General features: G+C 33.3%; 2 protein-coding genes across 2 annotated transcripts; both read left to right on the forward strand.

Annotated features, from left to right (window-relative positions):
- Positions 1-12551: 12551 nt before the first annotated feature.
- On the forward strand, positions 12552-14369 carry HO173_011128 (uncharacterized protein; the record flags this gene model as incomplete). Its single annotated transcript, XM_037313010.1, has 7 exons — positions 12552-12609; positions 12672-12745; positions 12898-13001; positions 13118-13273; positions 13417-13439; positions 13534-13775; positions 13947-14369. The coding sequence occupies 7 exons, from the start codon at positions 12552-12554 to the stop codon at positions 14367-14369; spliced, it is 1080 nt and encodes a 359-aa protein (XP_037160059.1).
- A 334-nt stretch (positions 14370-14703) lies between these two features.
- HO173_011129 (uncharacterized protein) lies at positions 14704-15477 on the forward strand (the record flags this gene model as incomplete). Its single annotated transcript, XM_037313011.1, has 2 exons — positions 14704-15095; positions 15168-15477. 2 exons carry the CDS (start codon positions 14704-14706, stop codon positions 15475-15477), a joined length of 702 nt encoding a protein of 233 aa, XP_037160060.1.
- Positions 15478-16849: the final 1372 nt, after the last annotated feature.

The following is a 16849-nucleotide window of genomic DNA, read 5'->3' on the forward strand; positions in this document are numbered from 1 at the left end:
ACTTATAGGCCATGCTTGTTATAGGCTTAGCAAGATCTAATAGGAGACTGCCATTGAGATAAGCTACTTTGACGAAGGTGGATAGCAATAGTGAAAGGGGCTCTCTAAGCTCTCCACTAAGGTAAAATAAGTGATTTGAAGAATAAATCACTAATCAGCTAATAAACGGCTGTGAAAGACTTTAAACGAACGTATAATAATAATAATCACTTTATAAGGCCACGATTACCATCTGGGCAAGACCTTTAATTAAATAAAATAGTTCTACTATATAAATAGCAAAGGATATAGAATCTATGAAAGCCTATATTGATTGATTAATTACATCATACTACCCTAAAGTCTTATTCTAGTAGCCGACTATACGAGTTACGTAATCTATCTAATTCTTTCGATCAATTATATAATCTTAAATAAATGAGACTATATAAGTTATCGTTATAGTTCGCGTCTTACTATACTTAATTCTTGAAAAGAGATATACTCTATATCGCTAGAGCCCTTTCGTCTTAATCGTATTCTTCTTTTTAACCGCTTACTCTAGTAAATCCTTATTATTAGTTCTTATTAAGGGCTTAATATTATCTAATAAGTTTAATACTTCTTATAAAGTCTATCGCTATAAAGGCGTAGCGTGGTTTTATTAGTATATTCTTATAAATAATAATCTCCTCTTTCACCTTCCTTCTTTCTTCGATTTACTATATTCCTCGCTTTTTATTAAATAATCTATATTTGTAAAGAATATATCGAGTCGTCTACTTCGCTTTATACTCGTATTCTTTATTCTCTATATTCGATACTTATCGATTATAAAGAAAGGCCTTAAGATCTATTTTCTCGATTTTTATTTATATTATTAGCGACGTTTTAACGCGCTTAACTCTCGAATATAGAAGTTATATTTATTTTAACGATATTAATTAAATTCTTCTAAGAATATTATCTTATTTCTTATTAGCTTATTCGATAGTCTATTATTTCATCGCGTGATCTCTAATAGCTATCTTAATTATCGATATTATTCTTATCTATATAACTAATAATTAGATTATTTCGTTAGTATTTATCTCTACTCTTTTATTATAAACTACTTACTCTCGCTAGTTAATAGTCTTCTTTATCTCTCTATTCGTCTATTTATTATTATCGATATTAATATACGCCGAGATTTAGTATAATTCTATTATTACTTTAAGATGTCTTAGCGAATTAATAATCTATATAGTCTATATTATATAGATCTACTTTAAGTACTTACTTAAGTCTTTAATAGTCTAAATTAATATTTAATTATTTATATTTACTATAACTTTACTAAGTTATAGCTTTATTTAATATATAATTACTATAGTTAAAGCTTAAAGAATATTATATAACTTCGTTAAGTATATTATATATTAATTACTTAAGCTTAAATAGATATTAAAAATAAAATTAATATCTAACGATATAGTTAAAGCTTTTACTTTTTTATTAATTTCGCTATCGTCTATATATATTATTATATAACTTTTATTAATTAATCTTTTAATTAATTCTTTAGCGATTTTTTTAATCTTATAAATTATTATTTTAAAAGGCTCTTAGTTGAGAGTGACGCTGAAAGAGCGTAGTTTTTTAATCTTATTAATATTATTATATTATTCTTTAAATCTATTAATATATCGCTTTAGTAGACTTAGTTTTCTATTCTTCTTAAGTTTTCTCTTAAACTTCTATCGCTCGAAATATAGCTTAATAATCTCGCTATATACTAGACTAATAGCGATTTATAAGATAACTTTCGAGATAATCTTATTTAGTTATTATTTAACTAATAGAAAATACGCTTCTATATCGAGTGCTAAAATAAATATAACCTTAAATACTTTAGTTATTTTCCTCTTTATCTGAGATTAAATTCTTTATAGTAATAAGAGATAAGTTTTATTATAATTAATAGTATCTTCGAGCTAATATTATATTAAGTAGTAGTACGTTATTTATAAGATAATAATCGTTTAATAGAGCTATCTTATACTCTTATAATTACTATTCTATATCGATTCGACGATTCTCGCTAGTATATTAATACTTTTAATAGCTTTAGATCGAATCTTCTTATTATAATAGCTTTATAGAAGTTTAAAGTTAATTTCGACTTCTAGATAGTAAATAAAGCGTCTCGTCTTAATATATTATCTCTTATTAAGTTATAGAGAATAATTTAAGCTAAATTTCTATTTTCTACTAAGATATAGTAATTAATATTTATTGAAATCAAACTTCGATCTATATTATAACGCTCACTTTATATAAACTTCGTCGTGAATTTTATAAAGTATATTATAGTTTTTCTCGATAGAGTCTTCTATTATTAGAAGGTTTATATTATCTATAAAGTCGATAATTATCGTTTCTAAGTCGATATAACTATTATATTTATTAATGAGATTTAAGTTATAGAAGAGATAAAGTATAGGCGATAGCGATAATTCTTAAGGAATTTCGATTACTATAAAAGTCTTTAATATAGAGTATTCGCTTATTTTTAATATCGTTATCTTATTAAATAAGAATAATTCTATTTAGTTAACTACTCTTATATCGATTTTTCGCTTTTAAAGATTATAGAGTAGTCGAGGATAAGAGATTTTATTATATATATCTGAAACGTCTAGTAGTAATATCGTAGTTACTTTATTAGAGTTTTAGACTTAATATATTCTTTCTAGAAGATAGTAAATATCGTATTTATATAATTATAATCTATGGCCTTTTATATATATAATCGATAAGAGTCTATATATCTTCGTAAGATACGCTATTCTTCTAGTAAGAATAAATTTTATTATCTTTTCTATAATATTAAGTAAAGCTATTAGTCGATATTCTTTAGAAATCGAATAATCCTTACCCGACTTCGAAAGAATAATTATTATTAATATTCTAAAGTACTCTAGATAGTAGTCGTTCGTTATATATATATTAAATATTCTATATAGATAAGAGAGTAATAACTTTAGAATCTTCTTGAGAATTAGATTAGGGATCGCGTTTTCTCTCGATACTCTCTTTAACGATATCTACGTTATAATCTTTCTTATCTTATTTATAATAATTATACTTATTAGATAAACTTATAAATATATTATATTAACGCTAATATTATTTAACTTCGTCTATATTAATAATAAGAAGAACGTTTTTATAAGAAGATCTACCTTCGAGTTTAGTTCGTTATATTTTTATTTATCTTTATTAAATAGCGAAGGGAGATATGTCTATATTATAAGTTATTTTCTAGTCTACTTAATCTTTTTCTATATTATTTATAACGATTTATATATTTCTATTATAAACTCTCTAAATGTCTTTCTAATAGTTCTCTTAATTAAATTATTTTTAAAGTTCTTAACGACTTTATACTTATTCTATACTTTCTTTAAGAGCGTTATTCTTCAACTTCTTTTTAGCGATTTATAACGCCTTTATACTTTCTTATATTTTAGTATAAATCTCGATTTAAATTATAGTAATAATCTAATAATCGAAGTAAACTCCTCTATAGTCGCTTAGATAGAGTTAATAATAATCGCTATTTAATAATCGATACTATCGTTAATAAGGTTTTTACTATTCTCTTAGAAATTAGCTAGATACTCTTTCGATATTATAGCTTAAATAAGTATCTCTCTTAGAACCTCGACGTCTAGTTTATTAAAGTTTCGATATATTATTAATACTAACTCTATTACGATTAATTTAAGCTTTATAAGAATTAAGAGATAATTAGATTTATTTTCGAAATTATTTTCGATATTATAGTTAATAATATTTATTATTAATACTAAAGTAGCGAATAGTAGATCTATTATTATTTAATAGTTTTCTTCGTATATTATCGTTTCTACTAATAATACTTATTTTATAGCGAATTCTTTCGCTATAAGTATTAATTCTTCTACTCTCTTATCGATATAAGTATTTAATTCTCTCTATATCGTGTAATAAAGATTAAAATCGCCTAGTATAATCTATTCGTTATTCTTAGACTTCGTAAGCGTCTTATATAATTTATTAAGTTTATCTATTTATTAATCGCCGAGGTTATAGATATTATATATACGTATAATTCTATTATTTTCGAATTTAATATTAAGAGTATAGAGGTTTAATAAGTAATATAATAAGTATTATTACTTTAGTAATATTCTCTTATTAATATAGAAGTATATTTATATATTATTATAATAGAGATAGATTAAGTTAAATCTATTCTTTAGAAAATAATATAATATATTTATATTAGTATTTCTCTAGAGCTTCTAAATTACTACTATATCGATATTATAGATCTTTTCGTTATCGAAGAGTTCTATTATAATTATTTTAAATTTTCTTATATTATATTATAGTATTAATAGCTAATTAGAGTATACTATTATTTCTCAATATTATTATTAATATTGCTTACTCGCTTCGTCTAGTTTATAAAGTTTATATTCTCTTTCTAAGTATTCTTCTTTTCTTAATCGTCGATGAATTAAATATATCTCTTTTTATTTTTATTAACGGGAATCGTAATTCTCTTATTATTACTCTTTTAATATAGGGGCTATCTATCGTTCTCGAGATTATTAATTTCCTCTATCGCTATATCGTCTTTATATTATTTAGCTTCGTCTACTACTTTAAAGAGCGATTTATTTCTAAACGAGACTCTTATTAATAATATGAAAGTATATCTTCTTTTACTTAACTGAAGATTCGATATAATAGTTCTTTCGAGGTTCGGCGCTCTGATTTCTCCTCTGCTAACTATTCTATCTCTATCTACTAATTTATCGTATATAAATATTAGCCTTAAGAAAAATTCCTCGTTTCGTCTACGATTAAACGTATTTTAAAAGTAGTTATTTAATTAATCGCTTATTTAATAGCTAGTCGATATCTTCTTCGTTATTATAAATCGTAAAGAAGTTTATTATCTCGTTATTCTTATTCTCGCTATCTTTCTCTTCTTTATTATATATATCTTATTTTAAATCTTATATAGTTCCTCGCAAATCGAGTATTTACGAGTATCGGCCGTGTAATCTTTATAATAATACTCTTTTAAGCATTTCTCATATATTAAGTAATTCTTTTTAGAGTATATAATCGATAGGTAATTATATTTCTAGTATACGAAGTATTACTTTAATTTATACTACTTATTAAAGATATAATAATTATATAATTTTAAACCGATAACTAGATCTTCTTTTAGTACTCTATTTCTTTTCTCTAGAGATATTAATTTGATAATTAATAAACCCTTATTATAATCCATCTGCAAATCTAAAAAGTTTCTATAAAATTTGAAATTGCTGATCGCGCGTTTATCGCGGAAATTATAAAATTCGTTGAATTAGTAAATCTAATTAGAATTCGTCTAAATTTTATTAAATTAGTAAATCTAATTAGAATTCGTCTAAATTTCGCCGATTTAGTAACTATTTTAATCTTTTCCGCTAATTCTATTAGTTTAATAGTAATACGCACGAAAAAAGAAAAGTTCTAATAATCGACGTTATGACGGTAAGGTTCTACGATAATAAGTATTAACGCTAACTTAAATTTAGCTACAAAATTAAACGATTTAATGAAATTAGTCGCGTAAGTAATACTCTAATATAACGTATAATAATACGTATATTAATAATAATATATATTGATGTTATATGTATATAGAATAGTACTTAGAGTATATTAGAGTATATTACGTAAAAATTTTTAAGTTATTAAAATTTTTTAAAGTTATTAAACTAGTAGAATTAGCGAAAAAGATTAAGATAGTTATTAAATTAATAAAAAGAATTAAATATAAATAAAGTCTACTTAATAGACTAAATCGTATTAAATCGTACTTATAATACGAACCCGGCGGAAATCGTACGAAAAGAAACTTTTTAGATTTGTAGATATTCTCTTTATTCGCGCCGAATTAGTCTAGTTATACTATATCGAGACTTAGCGTATTAATATTCTTATTCTAAACTCTTTTAATTATCGTAGCCATATCTTTAATATCGAATATATTAATTCTTACTCTATAAAGTAGAAGACTATATATTTTAATAATTACTCTTATACTACTACTTATCTTTAAAGTTTAATTCTTACTTTTTCTTAGTTTATTCGCCTTCTTCTTATTTATAGCTATAATATATATATCGTTACTCGCTAGTCTTCTAGCTATTTTAATAGATTTTCTTATAATATTTATACTCTTTATATATTCATTAACTATCGTAATTATCTTACTCGATATCTTCCCCTTTAATACTTTACTTACTATCTCGTCTTATAGCTTTATAATAATCTCGTTTAGCTTATTATATAATACTTAGTCTTATTTCGATATTACTAATAATATAATAGAGATTTCTTCGATAATAAAGAAGAATATTAAGAATCGGCTTAATACGCTAATATAGCTAGCTATCGATATATTACTTTCTAGATTAATTATCTAATACTTAATATATATAATCTTTTCCTCTATATTATTATCTCGATTACTTAAATTAATAACTAGTTTATATACTTCGTTTAAGACTATCTAAATTTTAAATTTATCGTTCGCCCTTTTTATAAATACTATTACCATCTTAAAGATAGTAGTTACTTCGTCTATTAATAGTTTCTAGTCTTTATCTATTATTTTTAATATAGTATTTATCGATAACTTTAATATAAATATATACTTCTTAAAATTATAATTACTATAGTCTTATTAGAGTTAGCTAGTCTTATTCGATATGATTATAAAGATATAGACGTTCTCTAAAGCTAATTAAAGAGGTACTAGCCTTACATCTATAAATCTGAAAAGTTTCTATAAAATTTAAAATTGCTAATCGCGCGTATATCGCGGAAATTATAAAATCCGCCGAATTAGTAAATCTAATTAGAATTCGCTTAAATTCTATCGATTTAGTAAATCTAATTAGAATTCGCTTAAATTCCGCCGATTTAATAACTATCTTAATCTTTTCCGCTAGTTCTATTAGTTTAATAATAATATATATAAAAAAAGAAAAGTTCTAATAATCGACGTTATAACGGTAAGATTCTACGATAATAAGTATTAACGCTAACTTAAATTTAACTACGAAATTAGACGATTTAATAAAATTAGTCGCGTAAGTAATACTCTAATATAGCGCACAATGATACGTATATTAATAATAATATATATTAATGCTATATATATATAGAATAGTACTTAGAGTATATTAAAATGCATTACGCAAAATTTTTGAAGTTACTAAAAATTTTTAAAGTTACTAAACTGGTAGAACTGGCGGAAAGGGTTAAGATAGTTGCTGAATCGGCGGAAAGGGTTAGACATAGGCAAAGTCTGCTTAATAGACTAAATCGTGCTAAATCGTGCTTATGGTGCGGACCCGGCGGAAATCGTACGAAAAGGAACTTTTCAGATTTGCAGATGTACTAAATGCTTTAAATACGTGTATCTACTTTCTATAGCTCAATAATATAGCATAAGCGTTGTGCGAAAGTTCCGTGCCTCTTTATGGAAGCCTACAGCAGCACGCGGGTGACAGAAAAGCCCGGACACTAACCAAATGGAGATTACGGCCTTCCCCCACCAAATTTCTATGCGCAAATACCATGTTTTTCCATTGATAGCCTGTTAGTTGTCCATCACCGTCTAGAATAGCCTGGATCCTTTCAGGCATACTAATTACACACTCATTTATGAACTAAGAGGGGGAAGTTTGGGTGTGAAATTGTATGTGGGACGGTCCTTGATATCCTAGCTTAATGCAGGTTAGTGTCCAGGCTTTTCTGTCACCCGCGTGAGCAGCAGGATATTTATCCCACCAGGTTAAGCTATACTACATGTGAATTAGCTGTAAAAGCCTGCAAGGAAGTTACGCCTGTTAACTCCTGGTACGCAAAATGTTAGACAAGCCATTAGTCCCATTTGAGGTTTTGGGCACACCGCAACCGTTGAATTACGCGAATCTTTAGGAAACCCACTAGTCCCGTTTGAGGTTTTGGGCCCACCGCAACCGTTGAATTACGCAAATCTTTAGGAAACCTACTAGTCCCGTTTGAGGTTTTGGGCACACCGCGACCGTTGAATTACGCAAAACTTTAGGAAAGCCACTAGTCCCATTCGAGGTTTTAGGCACACCGCAACCGTTGAATTACGCGAATCTTTAGGAAACCCACTAGTCCCGTTTGAGGTTTTGGGTACACTGCAACCCTAAGGGCTAATTACCGCTGAATCATACCCCTACACCAAAATTTGAGGTATGATTTGGTAAGGCTTACTTAGTTTCATGAGGAAACGCGAAATACTAGGAAATGCGAAATTTTTAAAACCGATAAATCCGGTCCAACACTCAAATGTCTACTTCTCACCAAAATTCTATGGCAACTCCGCACAATAAGGATGAAAAAATCTGGTTCTTCCTTGCTATCAAGGCTTCTATATCGGAGAACTAATTCACCGTTTTCAGGCCTTATCGGTCTACCACTTCGTGAAAATCGTACCTCTACTACCTCTTCTTCTACTACCTCTTCTTCTACTATCTCTTCTTCTACTACCTTACCTCTTCCACCTCTTCCACCTCTTCCACCTCGTCCACCTCGTCTACCGCTTCCACCTCTACCACCGCTTCCATCTCTTCCACCTTGCTGTTGTTGCTGCGGTGGAACCTGCGGTGAAGCCTCCGGGGAGCCTGCGGGGGAGCCTCTGGGGGAGCCTGCGGGGGAGCCTGCGGGGGAGCCTTCGGTACAGCGAAGGACAGTGGTCTTAATAGACCTGGCGTGGGAGGTGTAGTAGCCTTTTTTTTGACTAGACTTCTACCTCTCTTTATATCTTTAAAAATAGCTGGTCCGATATAACAATATTTTCGAAATTCTTATTTAAATTGCTTTGCAGCGAAGTTATCCTTTCGCTATTAAATAATATTAAGATTTATAATTTATACTTCGCTTTAATATATTTATCTACGCTTAATCTTATTCTTTTTTTATTTATCTATCTTAATAAGATTATTATTAATAGTTTTAAATAAGATATTAATAGCGAGAGCTAAGCTAACTACTTTATTAAGCTTTTCTAATATTATAAAATTATAATTTTTAGTCTTTATTTATTAAAGTAGCTAATTAACTTACTTTACATTTATTAATATATAAGATATAAAAATTAAATTATTATTAAATATAATATCTATAAATATATTTAATAACAAACTCGACGATAATTCTAATACTTTAAGTTTAAATCTATTAAGAATAAATTGAAATTAAATTAGAAATAGACTACTCTTTTATTATATATATTTAATATTCTATTCTATAATAACGTTCTTTCTTATTATTTAAATTATTTAAATAAAGTTCGCTTTATTTATTAAGTAGCTACCTCTATACTTTATATTTTTCTCTAGATATTTATAATATATAATCGCTAAAGATAAGAAAAATTTAATATTAAGTAATTAAAGTATATATATAATATAGATAGATAGATATAAGAGAATAATATCGTTATTAATATAAAACTCTATAACTTTAATATTAATATATAATATATATTCGTCGTATATAAGAAGGCGATATCGTTTTCTAATTATCTATCGAGTTTATAATTTAAAGCTTCTATAAGAAGTAAGTTAGACGCTTTTTTAAGAAGTACTTCTCTTATTAAATTTATATAAGAGAATAGCTTACTTAATAAACTAATTTAGATTTAATATATTATTTATTTAGCTAGTTTTACTTATTTTAATTTATATAATTATATTCTCTACGTTATTATATTAAGTTTTTATATAACGCTTATTTTTAAAGATAATAATTAATATAAGAAGCCTTCTATTAGCGAATATATATTCGATAAGAGTTATCTATTCTCTACTCTTATTCTAAGTTTTATATATTTATATATTATATTTAAAGATAACGACTTTTATTCTATTAATAGAACTAAGAGTAGTTTCTTTCTTATTTATATTATACGTATCTTTCTTCTAAATATTATACTTCTAAATTATTAACTTTATAAGTTGAAACTATTATAGTAGTTTTACTAGATTATAAATCATAGATTATTCTTTATTTAATAGCTGATTATATTAATTTTATAGCTCTAGATAACGTTTTAGAAAGCTAATTACTTAATTTATATCTAGCTCTTTATAATCTTTCTTTACTATTAGTATTTTTCTAGCTATATATTAAATAGAGATAACTCTTGAAGATTAATTTTACTTTACTATTTATAAAATCTATAAATTTAGAGCTTACTCCTCTATAGAACTTAATTACTACTTATTCTTATATACTTCTTAATAAGAATAAGTCTTTTTATTAATATATCGGTTAAGAGTAAAATTAGTAAGATTATAATATAATATAATTAATAAGATAGTAGACTTCTTTTTATAAGGCTCTTCGCTAAGCTTATAAATTATAAAGATTTAATTATACTTATCGATTATAAGATCTAGGCGTATCTCTTTAGATAATTTCTTTAAAGTCTTTAGAGAAGTTATAATAAGAAGAAATACGATTTACTCGCTATGTGAAACTATAGATTAATAAGTTCTTTTCTTAGCTCTCTAAATTATCTATTCGATAAATCGATTAATATAGAGAGGCTTATATATATATATCTATTTTAGATTAAGAAGGCTTATAGAAAGACTTATAGAAAGGCTTATAGAAAGACTTATAGAAAGGCTTATAGAAAGGCTTATAGAAAGGTCTATAGAAGACTTATATATATCTATTTTAGATAATAGAAGATACTCGACTTATAATATTAATAGGCTATCGATAGCTCGAATATCGTATTTTTAAACGATTTAAATTTATTCGAAGTCTTTAGAAAGCCCTCTAAAGCCTTATTTTTCTATATTTAGAAATCGATTACTTAGACTCTTATTATTTAACGATTACCTCACGTAAGCCTCACCGAGCACGCTCCCCTTATTACTCTATTTATAAAGAACTTTTAAAGTTATATCGCGTTATTATTCGATTTTATTATTATTATTTAATATTCTATAACGATTTCGTAAATATAATATCTTAAGAAGAAACTTATTTAATATTAATTTAAGAATTAAAGATTACGGCTCGATTCGGCTCGAGAGTACTCGAACTAATAAGAGCGTATTATTCTATAATTTCTTCTTCGCTTAAAGATATGATATCAAATAGTTACTTTATAGCAAAATACGTTTATAACTATTATTTCTTTATTTCTTCACCGAATCTCTTTAAAGTTAAAGTCTTACGATATTATAATATTAGATATTAAGATCGTTATATAAGATATATCGTAATTCCCATTTTATATAACGTTCTAGAGTATTAAAAAAGAAGTTTAAAAGCCTATTTATAAGCAAATTAGTAGAGATCTAGTAAATTCCAGATATATATAAGTGGAAATGGGCTGTAAATTAGAATAAACTATATACTTATAATATAAACTCTCTTACGGTTACGAGAAATCAAATATCAAGTTATTGTTTTTTCATTATTTTCGAAATTATTAAGATATTTAATAGATTTAAATTTATAGTTATACGTCGAGAGACTAGTTACTAATTAGATAATTTATAATATTTTTAATAGATATTCTACTATATTATATAATCTAAATGAAATATCGTATACTATTTAGATATATATATCGCTAGAATAAAAATAGACTATATCTAAGTCTAGAATAGAGATATCTACTATATTAGATCTATAGATAACGACTATAATATCGTAGTATTAGCTATTATAATAGACTATAATAATAGATTATTTAAATAAGTAATAGTAATAGCTATGATAGTAGTAGCCATCTAAGTCGAATTTATCGAATTTAAAAATTTCGCATTTTCTAGTATTTCGCGTTTTCTTATAAAACTAAGTAAGTGCTTAAAGTATAATTTGATAATTTATTAAACTTGTTATAGTAACCTACTTGTAGATGTAGCTAAGTATCTACTTTATATCTATTACCCATCAAGAGTGTAATCTAACTATTTATGCCTATGTAGGCTGAGGGGGCCAAATTTAGCCCACTCGGCTTTCGTCTGATGTATTTAAGCTGGTAGATCACGCATTGCATGCGCTCGGAGATATTCCCTTTTTTCTATGGTCGGATGGCCCAGGTCGCTCCTTTGCGATTTTTACCATGAATGGCAAATTACCGAATCATACCCCAAGTAATGGCAAATTACTGAATCATACCCCTAGGGGTATGATTCGGTAAGGATTCATAGTTTCGGGGTATGAATTAGTAATTAGCCCCAACTTCTAATATTCGAAGACTAAGGCACATCAATGCACCGTCTTTCCGCCAGTGGGTCGTCAGCAACATCTTCAAATGTGAAACATCCACGCAGGTTCTCGAATCTCCTGTCGACATGATAGTGTTGGAGCAATCTACGTTTTGATCATCAAAGTCGATCTCTCAAATGCTTGCGTTTCAAGACACGTTACAACCATTCAACACCCCTCATTCGTTGTGAACAGCGATGCTGCTCTCGGAAGTCCAGTCTTCCTTGCGGCTGCCTGCAGGTGCCGACTTCCATGGTGTGTCGGATCTCAAGCACGGAAAGATGTTGGAGGTCGATGACTGATACTTTTTCCCAAAGTCCACCTCAGAGATGGGCCCATGATGGAACTCGTGGTTCCAACCATCAGAAGAGGCGGAATTGACCTTGTTTACGTGAGTATTCTGAATTCTCCTGAGACCACTCACTTGCTACGACTGGTGGGGTCTCAAGACGTGTCATGGCTGTGCTTGTTGCTCTTCAGACCGATCATACTATCTTTCACTGGCCCAGTGGGGTATTCTAACTGCGGCACCGTCAACAATAGGTAATGCCCAACCTCAACCCTCCCATAACCAACGTTCAGCAATGTCTCGACTACCAAACCCGCCTGCAAGCTATGGAACCGAATGTCAGGTTCCTAATGTCTCTGTAAGCTATACCTTTGACCTTCTTGTTGTTGCCAAACGCCATGAGTTGGTCTCTCCGTTGATCTGACAGCCCTTCCACTGCCCATAAGGCATTGCGCTGATCCTGAGAACATGAAGCTACCTTAACTCCTCAATAACCCCTGCGACTATCTACGAAGCCAAACGTGCAGGCATCGTTGGCGTAAAAATGTATCCAGCAAATGTCACAACGGGGTCTTCCCAAGGTGTCACAGATTACGCCGCCTTCTACCCTGTACTGGCCGAAATGGAAAGGTGACTAGCTTTCGCTCCCAGAAAAGACCCCCTCTGCGATCTCTCGTCGGATCCTACAGCTCCCGTACAGGGCTCACCCAACCTAATGAACCTCGATAATGAGCCGAAGAAGAGTATGCTGACTCGAGAAATCTCCCTCATAGGCAGGATATGATCCTAAATCTTCGTTCGTATGCCCCAAGCTTACCCATCTTAACGGCGCTGGGGAATCGAGCTGTGCCAAGGGCAACCGTGCTGACCGGAGACGCTTGACAATCTAGATGGCGAGTGCCCTTCAGTCGGAGACGTAACAGTCATGTCAGCCGAGTCAGCTTTCCTTCCCATCCTCTCCGATTACCACACGCGCTTCCCCCGTCTCCGCATAGTCCTCGAGCATCTGAGCACCGCCGCCGCCGTCTCCGCCGTAGCAGCTTGCGGCGAAACAGTAGCGGCGAGCATCACATCGCACCACCTCTCTTTGATCGTAGATGATTGGCAGAATGACGTCCACTGCAATTGCAAAGTGGGTATCTCTTCCCTTATACATTCTTCCAGTTGCGGGCATTTTGAGGGTGTGAGACGTGTTCCAAGGGTTCGGCGCCTGTTTGCGACCTGCTCTCCGCTCTTTCGACCATTTCCTCAACTCCCATACGGTCGCAAAGAGGGTATGCTGACTGCGATTCCATGAACAAAGCCAGTCGCTAAGCTCCCGAGCGACCGCGCCGCGCTGCTGAGAGCGGCCATTTCTGGAAACCCCAAGTTTTTCTTCGGCTCTGACAGCGCACCTCACCCAATTGCTGCAAAGAAGGGTGGGGATAAGATTGCTGCAGGGGTATTCACCCAGCCTTACACGACGCAGTCGGTAGTCGATGCGCTCGAGAAGGCCGTTGAATGGGGCGTCTTGAAGGACGAGGACGTCACCGTGGAAAGGCTGAAGGGCTTCATGGGCGACTTCGGGAGAAGATTCTACAAGGTCGAGAGTGAGCCAAGAGGGGAGATCGAACTGAGAAGGGGAGAGGACCGGATCATGGATGTGCTGCAGAATGACGATCAGAGTGTGCAGGTGGTGCCCTTCAGGAGGGGAGAGAAGACATGGGGTTTGTCTTGGGTCCAGTGAGGTGAGCAACGGACCTTGAAGACCAATACACGCATAATCAACGAAGTGTACGAATTTTTTCATAGAAGTCCCCGTTGTAGCTTGAATGTCCTTGCGTTGCAACATCTTCGGAGCATCTGTCAAGCACGACTTCGGCTCTTCAATGGCTGCTGCGTCGGTTATAGACGTTGCCAATTGCAACAGCGCTACTGTCGTACCTTGGCCATGACCCATCCCCTGTGTCCAAACTTCCAGATCGTGCTTCTTTCATAGGCGGAGCACCTCGATATCCCGGACGTGCAAGAACCATTCCCAGTATGCATCACGGCGGTATCTCCTTCTAAAACCCTTCGCAATGGCCGTCAAGCTCTCCAGGTTTTTTCATTCCACCTCTGGAATGGTCGCCGTCTCTTCCACTCGTCGCCTCGCTTCGACTTTGTCCTTTCCTCCGTACGTTGAAGCGGTTGCTCGATTGCGAAAGAACGTCCGGCAAAGCTTACGCCTTCTTGTCACCCATGGGCGCTTGCGGTTTCAGTGCTTGCTTGCAGTGAGCAATCTCGTCAACGGATCTTGCCGATCAAAGCCTTCTACGGACCAACATCAGCACGAAGTGACTCGACATCCACCAGGGCAAGGTGCGCTCACCCGTCTCGTACAGACCATAAGCGCCGATTTCGCCGCGTCGGCACCACGCGAATGGATACGCGATCCCGAAACCACGAAAGAGCTCGTAGACCTGTGGCTTCGGTACGAAAACATCCCTTTTCTGGAGCCATCTCTTACCCCCGCTGCCTAACACGAATCCACTATCGCGCCCAGGCTGGCGGGAGGCCACGCTAAAACCATGTCTAAGCTGTATGCGTTCAGCGCCGCCGTTCGTAGTGTGGTGCAAGATCGTCAGCTCGTTATTACAAACTTCGGCCGTGTTGGCCTCCTGCCTGCCGTTGCGCAGCCTGGGGGTTGTAATGTTTCGCTGGCTGGCACAGGCGTGCCCTTCGTCATGCGACAAACCGGCTGGCTTTGGCCCGGGCGACAGACTTGGTACATCATCGGTGATTGTTGTTTGAACGGTGTCATGTGTGGAGGAATGTTCGGAGCCGGGGATGCCGATCCGTGCGAACCGCTTTGATTGTACATCTTCATTGTTTGAATTCTGAAAGCTGCCAGAAAAGACGAGCGTGCTCAATGATGATCCAAACCCTCAGGTAATTGTTCCTCTCGTCTATCTCGATGAGTGTGTTATTGCTGTGCGTCAATTTTCTTCTAGAGTCCTTATCGCTTGGATCTAGATCTAGCCAATCGAGCCAAGTCTTACCTATCTGGAGATTCCTCACTAGAAGATTTGTCCGGTTAGTGAACTCCTCAGACTTTTCCTTTGACCTGTTTTCCTCGGCGTTCTGCTCCGGAAAATATGTTGTTCAGTTGGTTTATCTCATCGATCGCGGCCTGATCCCTTTGGATACAACGAAAGACTTCCGGTCCCAGGCCGTGTCAGCGCACGAGTATCAACTACGACAAGTGTTGATAGAACGGAGGCGCGGCAGAGCGGACTCTTCCACCGGTTCCTTTGCGCATGTGAGATGGCAGCTTATAAAACCAGCTACTTCGTGAACGCTCTCTCGCTTTAGATACGGGAACACGCTGTACATCCACCTAAGCTTCAATTTCTGTTCAACGCGAGCGAGGTCTCGATATGTTATCACGTGGTGCCATGATATTCATACATAATAGTACATACCCTCTCATGTCTTTGACCTCTTTTGAACAACAGAGAATCCTACCCTTTTGAAGCGCCCGTGGCGGAATGATTCCCAGCTGAGTCGGAGCATCCCAGTACTCCTACAGAACCTGTCCCCGCGTAGCCCACCGTCGGGGTTGTAAACAAAGGCATCGGGGTGCACCCAGTCAACCCGTTGCTGGGCCATGACTAGGGCGGTGCTAATTGCCATAGGGGCTACGAAAAAGAGAGGCTGCTGAGGGCTAATTATTACGGGGGCCGTTTGCCTAGCGCCAGCCCCGCAATGACTCTCACCGTCTTCCGGCGCTATAGTGTCCCGTTTCTAAATACCGGGGGTTCTTCAGGGGTTACCCGGGGGAGAACGAGGAAGCACTTGTCACCTCAAACAGGAAGACATGCTCCCTCGATGACAATGGCAAAGTGACTCGGAAGCCTTCAGTCCCGTGCAAGGATACACGAGATGCGGGTAGGTACCTTACTACTTTTCCATCACCACTGCCGTGGAAAGCCTCCCTTTAGCATCTTTTGGTCTCGGGAGAAATTCCTTCGGCGCCATCTCATCCGCCTGCCATTTCACAGCCTAGCAAGAAAGATAGACTTCTCTGCCGTACGGAGAGCTCGTATCTGCTCGTGATCCAAAATAAATGTTTCTAAGAGGTGCTGGTAGAGGCTAGCATAGGAATGGCGGACTTACGAGGCTTTAGAACGGACTTTGCACGCTCAACGTCCTCGCGGAAAGCCCGTGCCTTTTGCGATATAAATA

This window comes from Letharia columbiana (assembly GCF_014066305.1).
Source record: "Letharia columbiana isolate WasteWater2 chromosome Unknown Sc0000057_s0, whole genome shotgun sequence".
Taxonomy (NCBI): domain Eukaryota; kingdom Fungi; phylum Ascomycota; class Lecanoromycetes; order Lecanorales; family Parmeliaceae; genus Letharia; species Letharia columbiana.